We start from the raw sequence: 18,262 nt of genomic DNA, 5'->3' as shown, positions 1-18,262 counted from the left end.
CAGCACCTAACTTTGTCATAGGGACTACGTCCTTTTTTCCTGTCTTTCTCCCTTTTTTCCAAAATAACTGAAAACACTGTTAATCCACAGCATTTTTATGCCAGCTTCTAGAAGCATTTCCAAAGAGAAAACACATTTCTTAGCAGGAGGGGTCACTTGCTGCACGGTTGGGCTGCTGAGCTCAGGTGGATCACCAGCACCAGCAGGAGAGTGAATTTGTGTGAGGGGGCGGAGGGTGAGAAAACCTGGATTTCTGCTGGAAATGGCCCAACTTGATGATCACTTTAGATAAGCTATTACCAGCAGGAGAGTAGGGTGGGAGGAGGTATTGTTTCATAGTCTCTGTGTATATAATGTCTTCTGCAGTTTCCACAGTATGCATCCGATGAAGTGAGCTGTAGTTCACGAAAGCTCATGCTCAAATAAATTGGTTAGTCTCTAAGGTGCCACAAGTACTCCTTTTCTTTTTGCGAAGACAGACTAACACGGCTGTTACTCTGAAACCTGAGCTCAGGTGGATTACTTGGAGCCACGTCAGGACTTGGTCATGAGGGAGCCCTGTGGTCCCACAGCTGATCCGTGGAAGAAGCTCTGCACAGTACACTTTTTTCCGTGTCTTGCTGCGTTTCTGGGTGTGCCTGTGTGTCTCTCAGCGCCTCACCTAGGGAATCCCCGCACAGGGGAAACACAGGCTGCCCCCCGCTCGAGAGTCCTCCTGAGTGTAGGCTGGGGGGCGGGGGGGGGACTTTCACAATGGGTGGCTAAAGCCGCCCTCCCGCCCCCTAACATGAGGGGCTCGCCACGCCGCCGGATAACTTGGGGGGGAAGTAAGGCGGAAAGGTCGGAAGAAGGAGGGGGCGGCCCGGAGGCAGGGTGACCGGGGGGAGAGAGAAGGCAGAAGAGGCGGAGAAGAAAAGCCGAGCCGGGAGGAGAGGGAGAGGGGCAGCGGGGGAAGGACGGAGGCAGGGTAGGAAGGAATCGCAGGGAGGGACGGAGGGACCGCTCCAGTCAGCGGGCGAGTGAGTAGCACTGATTTCCCCCAACCCTCCTCCGGCGGCGGAAAGTGGGGAGGGGGAGGAGAGGGGAGGGGCGGGATGGGACATACCAATAAGCCCCCGGGGGGGGGAGGGCACCGTGACACCCCCAGCTCCCGGGGTGAGTCCTTTGGCCGGTAGGGGCTGCGCCGCCCCTGGTGTAGGCGGGCGCATTGGAGGGACGGGGGGGGGGGGGGGAAGCGAGACGGTTTGTCCCGGGAAGAAAGAGGGGGTAGGAGCGAGCAGCTCCCCCCCCCCCCAGCGGGGTGGTGCGGCCCGTTCCGAGGAGGGCGCTGCGCCTCCCCGCTCAGTGACACACAGACCCGGCGCGGGGAGGCGGCGGCGGCTGGTCGGGGCAGGCTGGGCTGGGATCGTAGCGGCGGCGGCTGGGAGCCGAGTCCGGAGCATGGCGGGGACCCCGGCGGCCGCTCCCCCGCCGGCTCCTCCCGCCAGCGGGGAACTTCCCGCTGCCGCCACCGCGGACGCTGCCTCCTCCCCTCCCCGGCGGCCCCCGGCGCTGCCCGGCCCGGGGCTGCTGGGGCTGGGGCTGCTCCTCTGCTGCGGTAAGTGAAACTTTCCCTCGGGCGGGGCCGGGCTGCGGGCGGGGCCGGGGCGGTTGCCGGAGTTCGGCGAAAGTTTTTGCGGCCGCGGGGCGGGGCGCGAGCCGGGGCGGGGGACGGACCCCAGAGGGAGCGGGGCGGCTGCGGGTGAATCGGGGGGTGGGGGGAGGCTGGCTCCCGGCGGGGGTGTGTGTGTGTGTGTGACGGGAAGAGCCCGCCTGGTGAGAGCCCCCCGTGTGCTCAGGAGGGTGCGGGGAGGGGGGGTGCCCGGCCCGCTGCTCCCGCTGCTCCCGCTCCCGGGGTCGCCGCGGCCGGGGCGCGGTTGCTGGGCGCGGGGTGTGTTTAGATTCCACTTGTCGCGGCGGCGGGACCGTTACTGCGGGCGGGGCGCAGCCGGGGTGTCTTCCCTGGGGCTGGAGCCTGGCCCGGCGCCAGCTGGCGAGGGAGGCTCCAGCAAACCTCCCCCTCTTCCAAAAACGGAGACTCCGGTTCGGAACAGCTGGTGGCTGGAGCCGCGTTGACTCCGCGTAAAGCGGCGTAACTGCAGCCGCCCAGCTCTCAGCACGTGGGTCTATAAATCACTGCCCGGGGGCTGGGCGCTATTTGTGGGTCTAGGGTCCTTCCTCTCCCCGCGCTCCCCCGCCCCGCCCCCGATACGGCGAGAGTTGATACCGACCAGCTTGGGGTCTGCCCGGGGGACTGTTGATGATCCTCTCGCCCCTCGGCTGGAGACATAGGAGCTAGCGGTGCAGCGCACGCAGCCGGGCGTGTTGCGGGAGCCCAGGGGGTGGGTTTTCCGCACGTGTGCGGCGGTGTCTCTTAGAGGGGTAGAAATGTTCCTTGGCTTGTGATGCTGTCGCTTGAACGCTCCCCCGCGTGTGCTAGCAGGGGTAGTGGCTTTGCGGGGTGTACTTGTTCAGACTCCCTCCCTGCCGGGAAAGCGTGTTTTGCCCCCTCCGAAGCGGTCGCACGTCCCCTTCACGCCTGCTGAGGCTGATCCTGTGAGTGGGGACTTAAAGCACGGGGCCCCACCTGTAGTTTGATGTGGCCCTGTGGGGAAGATTTACACTCCCCCCCGCAACTCTGCTCTTGCGGAGGGTAGCTGGGTCGGCAGTATGGTTGAAACTACTCAATGTCTTCTTGAAAAAGAAAGGGGGTACAGCCTGCTCGCATTAGGCGTTATGCGGGGATACAGGAGGAAAGTGGACTTGATGTTCGTTACAAAAAAGAAATGAACGCAGCAGCAATTAATGTCACTTTCCAGCGCAGTACCAAGTACCTAACGAGGCCTCGGCTGCTTCTTATCGCTCGCTGTGCACCCTCTTGGAGGTGGGTTTCATACAGCGCCTGGGAGCAGTGTGCCGCGAGAGTGCGTTGCGGCAGCGTTTTTGTATTCAGCGAGATGCCCTTGCAGGGAGGGAAGGAGAGCGCTGCTGCTGGAAGTGCGAACTGCTGCATCATTGCCTGAGGGGGCAGACTATCACAAAGTGTGCTTCACAAGGGTGGGGTAATAACAATTGGAATCGCAGAGAACGTGGACGCGCTCAGACTCAGAGCTCTGGATAATCGTCCACCGTACTTTACTGCTTTCTGTTCTTTGCAAGATGAGGTTTTCTTGGGCTCAGTCACGCTGATCGTGAGCACAGCTTTGTTTTGCTTTGAATTGGGAGATGATAGTGTGTGAATGGCTAACGGGCTTAATTTCATCTGTCCAGGAGACGGTTATTTTTTGAGTTTGGTGCAAAAGTTAAATGTGCAGCATTTGATTTAACAGCTTGGGTTGTGCAGAATTAGGTAACTGAGTTAAGTCCAGGTGATATATGGTCTTGCTGGCACATATATGAAGTACTGTATGATCTAGAAGTGCTACAGAATTAGTGGAGTTGCAAGTGGTTAAGCAGAGCTTTCATTTGGTGTGTGGCATGCAGAAATCACTTCCAGAGTACAGCATCAAATCTTTGTGGACTGTCTTTCTTTTTCTGACCTTTGGGTTGGAAGTTGTTAGACAACTAAAATTCAGCTGATCTACTGTAATTATTACACTGAACAAATAGATTTGAAAATTAGATGTCAGAACTACAGTTACCACTTTTGTGTACGTTTACAGACATGTTTTTCTTAACTAGAAAATTGCCTGATAATCACACATAGTTACCATGTTTTATACTTGGCTGAAGGGACTCTCAAGACAACCATATTTTACTTATTATTCGTTAAAAGATATTGATTAAAATATAAAACTTCATGCTGAGCTATATGCCAACAACTTCTTTTCTCTAGACTGAGACAAAAGAATAAAAATCAGTTGGGATCTCATGCACCATACCTGTACTGTAGTGAGGAGGGGTTGCAAACACAGTAGGGACCAACACGGTTATAAGAGACAAGGTGGGTGTGGCAGTGTCTTTTGTGGAGCCCAGAGTGGAATGCTAATGCTGCCAATAGCACGTAGTTGGAAAGTCTCTCTCACTACAGAAAATGTCACAAAAGTTCAATCATACAATATCAGGGCTGGAAGGAACCTCAGGAGATGCTCAACCCCCTGCTCAAAGCAGGACCAATCCCCAGTTTTTGCCCCAGATCCCCTAAATGGCCCCCTCAAGGATTGAACTCACAACCCTGGGTTTAGCAGGCCAATGCTCAAACCACTGAGCTATCCTTCCCACCTAAAAGATGCTACTTCAGCTAGGTCGTGTCTCTGCTGTAAATCTTGTAGAAGTGTTTCCCTGAAACTGATGAGTTGAATCAAACTGGGTTTGGTGTTAATCGGCTCCATTTAGAGCCCTGAGGGGCAGCTCTAAATATTGCAAATCTGTAACGTATGTTAGAGTAAAAGGAATACAAGACCTATGGAGCTCTTGTATGTTTTTCCTGGGTGTCTCATGAATAAAATAAGTTGTTTTTTGGGGAAGCAGTTCAAGAACTGGTGTCTCTATTGCTGTATGTCAGAAGGTTCTGTGGCTTCTAAAGAGGAAACTACTTGGCACTGGTCATTTATCAATATCCCCACATCTTACACAAGTGCAATTAGACAGTAGCAGACTGAATCAGTGGTAAACTGGTGGTCAAACTTTTAATTATCAAGCCTAGTACTGTAATACATTTCTTGGGTTATAGTTACCTAATAACCATATTGCAAGTGGTAAAAGGCATGCTTTCCTAGCCTTGATAAACTGGATGGCTAAAATCTCTGTTGTTTCTGGAAGACTTTTGATCTATGTAAACTACATTGAATTCCATTATCCGTTTCATTACACTTAAACAACACAAGGCTTGTCAAAAAGTTGGAATGCCTGCTTTATGTAGTGCAATGTTTTCAGCCTGATCAAAAACTTCTACAGTATTGTGTAGGTGTCTTGTATAGATGTAGGTAGAAGCCTGAAGCACAAGGAAAATATTTAGTGATTTTTCAACAGCATTTTGCTTTCTCTCAACAAACAGTTCTTAAACTGTCTGTACTAAATCTTTGGCTAAAATTGCCCACTTGCATGATTTCTTATCTCTTCCTCTGCTGCTACCACCACGATGCTTTAATGCTGCCGGGTACGAGAGTGACACTTCCTGGGCATGAGAGAAACGTATTTGTGCCCACCAGAGTAAACCTTTCCTGTTATAGCTAACCTTAGGCTTCACGGCCCTCGCTTTTTCCCAGTGCAGGTTAGCAATATACATCCCTCACTTTGGTACACTTGAGTGCCCACTCCTTTGCTTTCAGTGTGCACTGCAGGTGTCCAGGTTTGCTGCCTCAGAGAAAGCGGTACACCTCGGTTCATGCTTTCCTCAGCACAAGGAGCTTAGACAGATTTATAGTAAAAACAGACTGAAGTTTATCAGAGAGAAAGATTTGCGTAAAAGCAAGTATTTGGAAACATAAGGTTGTAGGTAAATGGAAATACAACGTACAATCTATAGCTTATATTTATTTTCCTGTCTTATAAGGTAACTTGTTAGTATCTCTCACTCACAGGTCATTCCTTGAAGTACTTGTCCATTTCCAAAATCTGGGATTCAGTTCTTGTGAGGGTCATGCAGGCAGAGTTCCTTCTCCTGTAATAGATCATCACTTGTGCCCCTTCATTTCTTACAGTCACATATCATTGTTTCTTGCCCCAAGGGGTCCTGATTTCTGAGAACTCTCCTAGGTTTGCTGGTCTTGGAGTATGCTCAAGGTTTCATCTTTTTTTTTAGACCATAAACAAAACTCTCTTCTTTGTTTGAGGTCCGTTGTTCCTCTGTGGATTGGGTCAACCCTGTGACTTCCCCTTCTCAGGTGATAAGTTTCACTCCCAGTGGATTTGGAACACCATACTTCATGTACTAACATCTTACAAGAACAAAGACAATCAACTAGTTCTTTTCTTTTGGTAGAAACCACATATGACCCTCTTTGCTCTAACATTGAGAAAATGGTCAGACACAGATATAGTCTTTCTGCCAGAGCTTGTTTGGGCATGTTGGTGTCACAGTCAGAGCCCAGGTCTACTCTGGGACCTGCTCTACACTACAGAGTTAAGTCTATGTAAAGCAGCTTACATCAACCTAATTACGTGTATCTATACAACAGCCTTGCTCCTGCCAATGTAAGTGCTGCACTACACCACATCATAACTTCAGCTCCATGAGAGGAGTAAGGCTTATGTCAGTGTAGTTAGGGGGACGCAGTGTCCATGTAGACACTGTGGGTTATTAACATTTGCTGTTGGCTGTTTTTCTTGTCAATTTCATGGCTCCTCTAGGGAGCCATGAAATTGACAAGAAAGCCAGGTGTGGGTTCTGACCCCAGGGCAGGTTGGGGGCCCCAGGGCAGTCTGACCCCCCCACTGCTCCTCTTAAGTTGATGGAAGTGCACCACCGACAGAAGGAGGGTAGTGAGGAGATGAACCACCACAGTAATTATTACAGTGGCTGTAAGTTGACCTAAGGTAGGTCAGCTTAAATTTGTACTGTAAACATGCCCTGGGTCTCACATTGTTACCACCAGTGCATTATTTCACCAGTCCTAGCAATAATGGGAAATAATAAAGAAAAATACCATGTGATATACACTGCTATAGTGAAAAGTGAAACTTTCTGGTATGTAACCAGAGAGAGCCTTAAAAGTTCTGAGCCCTTATGGAAGAGAACATTATGATCAAGGGGTATGGACCTTCTGTCATTGACCTTCTGTCAAGCAGAATACTAACCCTCCTGGGAAGAGGATGTATGTGGGAAAAAAAGACTAGCAGCACCTTTGGTTTTTATTTAATGCTGCTTTTCCAGCTATACAGTAGAACCTCCGTTATTGATGCTTATTGATCCATAACTTGCCTGAACACCCAACGCTGTTGCATTGCTTACCGTTAATGTCTGTCGTGGTGCTGTAGTGAAGTTCTGAAGGCACATCTACACTACAGGTACTACAGCTGTACTTGTGCCGCTGTACTGCCCATGTCGTAAAGCAGTTCTACTCATAAGTGTAAACTAATGACTGCTTCCTTACTTTCTTTCTCTTCTTAGATCTGTGGTGTGTAAAACTGCAAATTGAAGCAGAGAGCTACATAAACAAAAGTGTGGTGAATGGAAACAATATAATAAAGTATGCCGTTTTAAATGCAAGATAGCCCCAAGGAAATATTGTATGTCTGGTTTGTTTGTTTTTTTAAAAAAGCTTTCTTCTTGAAACAGTAGTTTAAAATCTTTTTTGCTTTTTACTGAAGCTTGACAAGAAATATCTCCGAGCGGGGGTTGAGTTTAAGTTGGTGGTGAAAAGATTTATATTCCTTAAAGGAAAGATTGGCATATCAACTTGAGAGTATAGTGAAACTTTTAAAAAGAAGAATGGTTAAATAGGTTGGATTGTTGAAATTGAAGTGCAAGTGTGTGGGGAAGAACAAGGAAATGGGAGGAAGAGGCTACAGTGTGTTCATAAACTTCTGTTGTGTTTTTTGTCTACCAAAATTATCAGCAGACTGGTCATACAGAGTGTCAAGCTTCCTTCCCCACTCTGAACTCTAGGGTACAGATGTGGGGACCGGCATGAAAACCTCCTTAGCTTACTTTTACCAGCTTAGGTTAAAACTTCCCCAAGGTACAAACTATTTTACCTTTTTGCCCTTGGACTTCCGCTGCCACCACCAAACATCTAACACCGGTTACTGGGAACGAGTCTGGGAACCCCCAAAAATCCTCCCAAATCTTACCCCCTTTTTTCTGGGGAAGGCTTGATAAAAATCCTCACTAATTTGCACAGGTGACCACAGACCCAAACCCTTGGATCTTAAGAACAATGAAAAAGCATTCAGTTTCTTAAAAGAAAAATTTTAATAGAAGAAAAAGTAAAAAGAATCACCTCTGTAAAATCAGGATGGTGAATACCTTACAGGGTAATTAGATTCAAAACATAGAGAATCCCTCTAGGCAAAACCTTAAGTTACAAAAAGACACAAAAACAGGAATATCCATTCCATTCAGCACAGCTTATTTTCTCAGCCATTTAAAGAAATCAGAATCTAACGCATATCTAGCTAGATTACTTACTAAGTTCTAAGACTCCATTCCTGTTCTGTCCCTGGCAAAAGCATCACGCAGACAGAGAGGCTTTGTCCCCCCCCCCCCCCCCCCAGCTTTTGAAAGTGTCTTGTCTCTTCATTGGTCATTTTGGTCAGATGCCAGCGAGGTTATCCTAGTTTCTTAACGCTTTACAGGTGAAAGGGTTTTTCCTCTGGCCAGGAGGGATTTTAAAGGTGTTTACCCTTCCCTTTATATTTATGATACAGAGTTTGACATTACTTGATTTCCATTGAAAAGCTAGTAAAACTGAAGCCAGTAGACTAAGGCAAACTCTAGTGTTAGATTAAATCAGTTTTCTAAATTCGGGTATTTCAGAACCTCCTGGCTCTTTCTATTATTGCTAAAATAGTTTGACAGGTAATCTAAGAAGGAGAGTGTGACTAGGTCTACCTGTTTGTTACTGCTAACAGAAAAAGCAGATGGAGTTGTGTAGAGGGCCTGAAAGGAAGTAGAGAAACATGAGGGATAACTTCCAACCATGAATAAGATGATGGCTACTGCTGAGATATATTGACATAGGAACATGTTAATTCAAATACTGGATCACAGCCAAGGCTCATCTAGTCAGGTTTCCTGTCTCTGATAGTCGCCACTGTCACAGTTCAGGGCAGCTGCACCTGTATTTCCCTTTAATGGCCCAGCACTGGCATCCACTCTCAGGCTTCCAGTTCTGCAGCTGTTGCCCCTCTTGGATGGAGAGATGTATCCCTCTTCCTCCTAACTAGGATATTTTCAGGCAACACTGTTTCTTGCCTTCATTGTGTATTTCCCAGCACAGACTGGTCGTTAATGGCCACCTGCTTGCTTTCTCTTTAGAGATAGCCAATAAGTGTAATTGCTACAGTTGGAAGGTACCACACAGTGTTTCCTATGCAAGCCTACTTTAGTCTTAAAATAAAAAGCTTAACAGAGAAAACGTGTGACAAAAAATGAACCTACATGCATGTTAATAAGCTTACCAGATTTAAACCTAACATGGATTTGGCAAGACAGGACTTTCAAATCCACACCAAAGGAGGATTCCACAAGTTCATTACAGCTTGAGCTCAGAACAAGCACCCCGTCCTTCCAACCCTGTGCTAAGGATTGGGGCTTTTATGTACCGGGGGTCATGCTGGTCCTTAGAGAATCCAGCTTGAACTAGTACATGCGTATCTTTCTAGAACAGTGTCTTCAAAGTGTTGATAATGGAGGAAGAATATTAGTATCCCCCCTCCCTACTAAAGAAGGTATGTCTGCAGCATCAGTGCATATCAATTGCATTTTTAATACAATGTACCCCAAAAGTATTAATCTTAATTCAATAAAACTTTATTGAATGCAATTAAGATAGGCTTAATTAATAAAATTTGTTCAGGATATTGTCAGTCTGTCCAGTCGCCACCAGGTAAGTTAGAACATCAGGTAAAAACACTGCTGTCGGCAGATGTGAGTTAATGTGCCCTAAACCTGGTAAGAAATAAATAAGATGGTGTCAGAAACTTGACTGTCTGTGAATTGGCAGAAATCTAAGGAAAAGAAAATGCCCAAGTTGACTCCTCTACAAGAAACTACATTTAGAACATAAGAACTGCCACACTGGGTCAAATCAGTGGTTCATCTAGCCCAGTATCCTGTCTCCAACAGTGGCTGGTACCAGAGCTCAGGGGAGTGTAAAGAACCGGGTAGTTGGAGTGATCTTCTGTTTTCCCCTTCTGGCTTCTGATAGAGGTTAGGGTCACTCTGAGCATGGGATTGCATCCCTGACCATCTTGGCTAACAGCCATTGATGAATTCTCCTTTGAACCCAGTTATACTTCTCACCTCCAACATCCTGTGGCATTGAGTTCCGCAGGCAAATTGTGTGTTAGGTTAAATCTGCTGTCCATTAATGTCATCAAATAACCTCTGGTTTTGTATTTTGGGAAAGGGTAAATGACTCTTCTCTATTCACTTTTTCCACACCACTGATGATTTTACAGAACTTTATCATATGCCTCCTCCCGCTTGGTGGCCTTTCTTCTAAGATGAAGAGCCCTAATCTTTTTAGACTTTCCTTGTCTGGAAGCTGTTCCACAACCTTGAAAATCATTGTTGCCCTTCTCCGAACCTTGTCCAGTTCCACTATATCCTTCTTGACATGGGACAGCTAGAACTAGACACAGTATTCAAGGTTTGGGTGTACCATGGTTTTGTATTGTGGCAGGATATTTTTGGTCTCTTTCCTAATAGTTCTGTTAGCCTTTTTGATTGCTGCTGCTCAGTGAGCTGAAGTTTTCAGAGTACTCTCTGCGATGACTCAAAGATCTTTCTGAGTAGTAGCAGATAATTCAGGACCCATCCTATATATGTAGTTGGGATTATTTTTTCCACTGTGCATTACTGTGTACTTACCAGTGTTGAATTTCATCTGCCATTTTGTTCAGGCACCCAGTTTAGTTAGATCCCCCTGTAACTCTTTGCAGTCAGCTTTGGACTTTACTGTCTTGAGTAATTCTGTATCATCTACGCACTTTGCCACCTCGCTGTTCACTCCATTTTTTAGATAATTAATGAATGTCGATTAGCACAGATCCCTGTATTTACCTCCTTTCTATTGTGAAAACTGACCATTTATTCCTACCATTTGTTTTTTGTCTTTTAACCGGTTACTGATCTATGAGAGGACCTTCCCTGTTATCCCATGACTATTTAGTTACTTAAGAGCCTTTGGTGAGGGACCTTGTCAGAATCTTTCTGAAATTCCAGATACACTATATTAACTGGACCACCCTTCTCCACATGCTTGTTGACACCCTCAAAGAAATCTAATAGATTGGTGAGGTCTGACTTCCCTTTTCAAAAGCTGCATTGACTCTTCCCTAATGGCCTGAGGCCTTAATGGCTTGACCAGATAAGCAAATAGAACAGAAAAATTTACAGGTCATCTCACTAACTCAAACAGTGGTGAGTTAAGTAAAAAATATTGATAAGTTTCTCGGAAGTAGATAAGAACCGTTGCGTTATTGACTAGAAATTGAAAATGGAGTTTGTTACACAGAAGAATGTAATACCTGCATGGATGTGTTTTTACTCAAAGTGAACAACCTAGAGAAAGGATGGAAGTTTTTAAATGTATGAATAAACTATTGTCACAGAATCAGTGAACAAGTGAATTCAATAGGCAGTCTTTAAAATAAAAAAACAAAGAATAAAAGGAAAATAATACTTGATGATGTTGTAATAGTGATCCAACTGGTGTAGCAATCTGAGCTTCTGAAAGTGTAAGTCACCTTCAAGAAAGCAGTGGCGCTATAGTGCAACTAGTAGTGAAAGAACTTAGGTGGAAAAACAAACAATAAAACACTTCCTCCCTTGATACATGGCAGGTATGGTAAAGAATACAAAACAGATGAAGTCTACGCAGCCAGTGGAAGTTTGTACAGGAAAATGTTCAAGAAGCTGGCGGGTGGGGGGACTCTCTTTGGAAACAAAGGAATTCAGGAGATGGGTATGATTTACTTTGCTTGGGTTCTCTACCTTCCTTCCATGTCAGATGGATGTTAAGCCAGGGATTGTGGGTTCGAGTCTCATCTGGGGGGAAAAACTTTTTGGGGGGAGGGATAGCTCAGTGGTTTGAGCATTGACCTGCAAAACCCAGGGCTGTGAGTTCAATCCTTGAGGGGGCCATTTAGGGATCTGCAGCAAAAATTAGAGATTGGCCCTGCTTTGAGCAGGGGGGTTGGACTAGATGACCTCCTGAGGCCCCTTCCAACCCTGGTATTCCCTGATTATGGTAGGTTATTGACTTCTCAACCCCTTCTCAATAGCAGGTGGAAGAAGATGAGATCTTCAGCCCCAGAATCAGTCTTACACTGAATTTGTTATATATAGTGTTAAATTAAATGTATATTACTTAAATACAGTGTTAAATTAAAAACTGGTTAAGGTTCAGAAGTGACTGATTGCTGAAGAGAAACCGAAGGAGATGAGCCCTAAATTGGAGTAGTCTAGAGCTGCAGTCAAAGGGCTGGGACAATTGCATGGCCAAATATTTGTGCTAGATCCTGTTCCTTCATGGGATCAGTGTGGCCAACCTGATGAGCTTCAATAAAAACTGTGTTAGTATTTGATGGTAATAGGAGAACGAGTACAGACCCTCTTGCAAGAAGGAGCTGTGCTGTGGCCCTCAGCACAGAGCTAAGGCTAAATTCTGCTGGTTACCAAAGTGAACAAATGATGGAGAAGAATTATAAAGCCGAGCACTTGATTTTTGCTGACAGTAGTATGTCCCATGGTGACTGTGAAGGTAGGCTGGGGGGAAGGTGATGTACCTTGTAGACTACAAGAGGCAAGGTGGGAATGTATACTTTTGCCATTGAAGATAATTTTTTGGAGTTAAATGATGCAACAGGATAATTACACTAAATGTAATTAGCACAATCGGGCACATTTTAGTTTAATGTGATGGTGCCAAGCTGAAAAAAGTCATGCCACGGGGAAGCTATTCCTCTAGCTTTCTCAGAGATGGCATGAGAATAACTCTAGAAATACTACATCGGAGAGAAAAATTTCCTACTAATCTTGGAGGGAGTGGAAGCTTCTCTGGGATAGACATCAGAAATTAAAATTAAAACAAGTTAAGAAGGCAGCTGAGACTGCTGGACTAAAAATGGAGGAAAAAGTATGCCAGAATGAAGACTCTGGCAATTGGAATTTACAATGGATGGTTTAAAAAACAACAAATTTCACTACCTGTGAGTGTAAAACTTATAAAACTTATACAGCTGCTAAATATAATCAGTGTTTCCCAAACTTGGGATGCCGCTTGTTCAGGGAAAGCCCCTGGCGGGCCGGGCCAGTTTGTTTACCTGCCACGTCCGCAATTTTGGCCGATTGCGACTCCCACTGGCCGCGATTTGCCGCTGCAGGCCAATGGGGGCTGTGGGAAGCCAATGGCCTCTATTGAGAAGGGGGTTGAGAAGTCAGTACCCTACCATAATGGAAGTATAATGGAGAAGTAGTTGGAGGGGAGGGAGGAGGTATCCTGGGAAAGAGATCAAGGCCTGGCACTGGTCAAGGTAATTAAGTGCCCTGTGCGCATATGTGGGTAGCTTTCCTAGGGCCAGTCCTCCACCTTCCTCTTTTGGGGGTGAAGGATGCAATGAGGGGGGTCCCAGTTGGCCCAGGCCCACCAGATGTAGACAAGGAAGGAAGATTGTGGTTTCTTTGGGGGGGGAGGGGAGAGAGAGGAGTATTGGGAAGAGTTTTTCCGGAAGGAGGGCAGGATGGGGACATGACACTTGCTGTGAGTCCAAACAACCTCCCTAATTGGTTTCATAAACATCCCTAAAAGTCTCAGCACAAGGTTGGCATCTCTGCAAGAGGTAAGACTTCTGCCAAATTTAGAGGTAAGGTGATGGTTTTTAGTGATCTTGTTTCAAGGATGTGTGGCTGAGAGTTCTCAAATAGGAGTCTAAGGCTTTTTTTAAACGATTGAAGTCAAACTTTAAACTCACTAGAGTTGAAACTATGACACCTGGTCCTGCAAAGCTGAGAGTTGATTCTGGATAACAGCTGGATGTAATAAGGGATGTGTCTGCAACAAAAAGTACATAGTTTGGGCTGAGGTGCTTGGTGCTGCAGAAACAGCTGTCCTCAGCTGGTTAAAAAACTGCATTTCCATAGCCTGAACAAAGGGAGCCAACAGGCTTAGAATTCCTCAAATGGGTTAACGGTCATCATTAGTTAAGGGATTTGATCACCCAAGTAAAGAAATTGGGGCGAAATTCTTGAATGCCAGAAGATGGCTATATCTTAAAGCCAAAGTGTGAAGCCAATGATTTTCCTAGAACTGTAATGTTGCTGAAAGACTTTTTTTTAGCTTGGTGTGGAAGAAGGTGTGAGAGATCCTAAATCAATAGCAGAAAGTGAGGCAGAAATTTAATCTGCCAGGCAGTAACTCTACAGTAACTCTAATGTGATAGAATGGCATCAGGGATTATACAGTGGCATTAATCAAAGATGGTGGTTAATGTTACTTCCTATGAGTTCAAATACCTCATGGTACTAGGAACAAGGAGAGAGTCTGTCTTAGTGGGTACTAAGTACACAGTGCCTGTTCTTTACTCTCTAGGTCTGGAACCTTCCAAAGAATTCCATGAAAATCGGAGTTCGTTCCCTTAAATTGAATAAATTGAATTTGCAAAATGGGCATGCTTTAGATGAATGGTTTTGCAGTAGCTGTTACTGGGGAGAGGAGGAACTCCTTGCTCTGTAGGTTAATTCTGGAGGCTCTATAGAAATTGTAGTATTTGAGTCTTGGTCTTAGGGGGAAAAATAATTGGGTTCAGCTGCTTCTGAGATGCTTTCCCATAGAGCTTTCTTTTCTCCCCCCACTCCTCTGACACAGTAGTCTCATCCCAGCTGGCAAGTGAAAGATGATGCGTTAGTAGAAGGGTAGTAGAAAGTACTTAGGAGGTGAACATGGCTACTACTGTAGCCTAAGATGGATAGCCTTAGGTAAGTGCGAATACACACTGGAATTTGCACCCCTCCCATCTGAGGATAATGATGTTGGAGGAATTAGCGATGTAGCAGTGAAGTAGTCCTGGGGAGCTCACTGGGTGGCAATAAGCAGCACTCTCAGTCTAAGTGAGCTCTCGCATGCCTTCAAGAATAAAAATGTCTTAGGTCCAGGATTCTTTTTCTGGTGGTTCTCAGCTGATGTTGCTTTGAGGGGATAGAAGAAATGGGGGTTTATAATTGCTTAACCAGACGTGTTTCCCCTTCGATCAACAGGCTGCATTCTTCCTTGATCAAGGGAGTATGGGTGCTTAACCCTCTGAGACATGACTATTTCAAAGAGATGTAAAGCCCTAATATTTCCTTTCTGATGACAGCGGAGTAAGTTCTGGGAGGTAAAATATGACTGGTGGTTGCTTTACAGAATTTAAATGTAGCTGAACAAATCCAAGTGAGCAAAACACCAGAGTAAATAAGATATGGGGCTGGGTTCTGTGACAGTGAATAAAAATGCAGAGCCAGACCTCGAGTTGTATTTGATCAACTGTAGGAGTGAATAAATTTGGCCTTTAGAAAAACAAAAACAAAACATACCTATAGAAAGGGAAAATAAGTGAAAACATGAAGCAGAAATGAAAATCTGACACTGTTTCATGGAAAATCACAGGAAGGTGTTGAGTTCTGATATGTTGGGGTAAGAATAGGATTGGGATGTCCACTGGGTGTTTCAACATAGATGTGTTCCTTCCATCAAGTGTCAGCCTCATGGCTACTTAGCAAGTGACGGTGAACTTGAAGGGTATGCCCCATCTACAGTATTGTAGCTGCTAGCCTAGAGTCTGGCTCTGTACAAGCTTCTTTTCAGAAAGATCGGAGAGAGCCTGAAGTAGCCAGTCATGGAGTAAACTGACCATGAAGGGTAAGCTGCTTTGTAATTCCCATTAGAGGCCAGTATATACATGGAGGAACAAAAGTATAGAGCCCTGTTGATGCTCAGTTACAACATTTTATTAAATCTCAGTTGATTTGAGGTCAATCTTGCTATTGAAACTCCAGTGATTCTAGTTAGCATATAAATATTAATGGCTGGTTTTTGCTAAGAAACCACTTGCCTTAGTGCCTTGGGACAATGAGTTGCACAAGCGATTGTGTGAAAAAGTTTTTGTACCAGATTTAAATGAACTGCCGATAAACACAATGAAAGTCCACCCTCTCAAAATACAAGTGTAATAGAATTAAGTGTGCCTGGCATACCTTGTACACTGTTAAATATTTCATATGTTTATCCTATCTCCCTCCCCCCTCAAAGATAAAATGTTCCCATCTTAACAAACCCTGTTAATATGGAAGCATTTTCATGCCTTTAATTTTCATAACAATTTCTGAATCTCTTTGATTTCTGCTACCTCCTGCCTTGGAAGGTAACCAGGAATTAGTTATGTACATATGATCGTATGTTCGATATTCTTTTGCATCCTAACACTTGAGCTTTTTAGACTGAGGCTGCATGTTAGCAGGTCTTGATTGAGCCTATGACAATGACTCTTAATTGAAATGAATTGAACTTTTTTAGTATAGAACAGGGTAAGACTCATTGAAAGGGGAGATATGATTGCTCTCTATAAATATATCAGAGGGATAAATACCAGAGAGGGAGAGGAATTATTTAAACTCAGTACCAATGTGGACACAAGAACAAATGGATATAAACTGGCCACTAGGAAATTTAGATTAGAAATTAGACGAAGGTTTCTAACCATCAGAGGAGTGAAGTTTTGGAATAGCCTTCCGAGGGAAGTAGTGGGGGCAAAAGATCTATCTTGCTTTAAGATTAAACTCGATAAGTTTATGGAGGAGATGGTATGATGGGATAACATGGTTTTGGTAATTAAATATTCATGGTAAATAGGCCCAATGGCCTGTGATGGGTTTTTAGATGGGGTAAGATCCAAGTTACCCGGGAAAGAATTTTCTGTAGTATCTGGCTGATGAATCTTGCCCATATGCTCAGGGTTTAGCTGATCGCCATATTTGGGGTCGGGAAGGAATTTTCCTCCAGGGCAGATTGGAAGGCCCTGGAGGTTTTTCGCCTTCCTCTGTAGCATGGGGCACGGGTCACTTGCTGGAGGATTCTCTGCTCCTTGAGGTCTTCAAACTACAATTTGAGGACTTCAATAGCACAGATATAGGTGTGAGGTCTTTTTTAGGAGTGGTGGGTGAAATTCTGTGGCCTGCGTTGTGCAGGAGGTCGGACTAGATGATCATAATGGTCCCTTCTGGCCTAAATATCTATGAATCTATGAAAGCTAGAATGCGCTTTTGTCAGCGAATAAGTTCATCTACTGCTGTTGCCTGTTCTTCTACTTCAGTTAGGTCACTCTTCGATTTCATTCTCTGTCACCTCAGTGTCAACTTCCTCTAGCAGACAGTTAGTATACCAAACACTGACCCTAGTGAAGAACCTTGCAATGTCCTCCTAATAGCTTTTTGCTATAACAAAAATTGACTGATTTCTGATCTTCGATAGTCATTTGTCTCTCCATAAGTACTGTACTTTGACCATCTTTTGAGGGGCTTTTTCAGATGCTTGAGTCATAATTTGGTCTCTTTTTTTTCTTTATTTACTACTTGAGATGGTAAAAGTTAGGACTAAAAGAAGGCAAGTAAAGATTAAACTTGGACTGAATAAAAAGGATGAGGTAGTAATAACTTAGCTTATGCAGAGGCAGAGCACACAGGAGGAAAACAAAGGAAAATATACACTGACTACATTTTTTTTTAAAATTATTTGAACACATGTTTAGAAGACCATTATTAGCAAAAATCAGATCACAAATACATGTATCTTTGTCAGCGGAAGCTGGCAGATTCCCTCTTAAACTATTCAAGAAATAAAATGTAGTGACAAGAAGAATGAATACTCTAAGTGGTGAGAGGGCAGGAGTCAAGAATGAGGGAAGAGGAGAGAATGGATCTTCATATTAAAAAAAAAATAAATTAAAATCCATTACTTCAGCATGTCAAAATGACAATCTTGGGCTTTTTAAATGCCAAAAACATGGACAAACTAAAGTCTTGTCTACCTTGATTTGTCTGGACAACTAGATAAAGTGAAGTGTTGTAAAGGCCAAGACTATAACAGGGTTCAGAAAAGAACTAGATAAATTCATGGAGGATAGGTCCATCAATGGCTATTAGCCAGGATGGGCAGGGATGGCGTCCCTAGCCTCTGTTTGCCAGAATCTGGGAATGAGTGACAGGGAATGGATCACTTGATCATTCCCTCTGCGGCACCTGGCATTGGCCACTGTTGGAAGACAAGATATTGGGCTAGATGGACCTTCGGTCTGACCCAGTATATCCGTTCTTAAAGTGATTGGAGGCTAAGTCCTCTCATAAAGAGGTATTCCAATTGGCCACCCAAACACTGAGTCAGGTGTTTAAGGTAGATGTTAACTAAAGACTGCCTTACAGCCTGACAAAATAATAAGCCAGTTGGTCACGGAGTTGTATGTCCTGTAATGTGGTAATTACATTTGTTAAAACAAAACTGAAGACTTGGTATTAAAGATTAAAATAAATAAATAAATACATTTTTTAAAAACTTTTTGTGGGATGAGTGTAGAGAAAAGTAGA

The 18,262-nt window shown here is 44.8% G+C and overlaps 1 protein-coding gene across 2 annotated transcripts in view; it reads left to right on the top strand.

Moving 5' to 3' along the window:
* The first annotated feature begins 1,229 nt into the window (after nucleotides 1-1,229).
* The window catches only part of NECTIN3 (nectin cell adhesion molecule 3), a 119,489-nt gene continuing 102,456 nt past the window's right edge, over nucleotides 1,230-18,262 (top strand). The window contains exon 1 of one of the 2 annotated variants that reach the window (XM_073306147.1): nucleotides 1,230-1,597. In XM_073306147.1, the coding sequence (XP_073162248.1) occupies nucleotides 1,441-1,597 (157 nt within the window). In that variant the 5' untranslated portion in view covers nucleotides 1,230-1,440. The remainder of the gene's footprint in view (nucleotides 1,598-18,262) is intronic. The other variant, XM_073306137.1, reaches the window with a different exon arrangement.

This window comes from Lepidochelys kempii, chromosome 1, assembly GCF_965140265.1.
Source record: "Lepidochelys kempii isolate rLepKem1 chromosome 1, rLepKem1.hap2, whole genome shotgun sequence".
NCBI lineage: Eukaryota > Metazoa > Chordata > Testudines > Cheloniidae > Lepidochelys > Lepidochelys kempii.
Note: the sequence above shows the minus strand (reverse complement) of the source record. Positions and strands in the feature narration are given on the sequence as shown.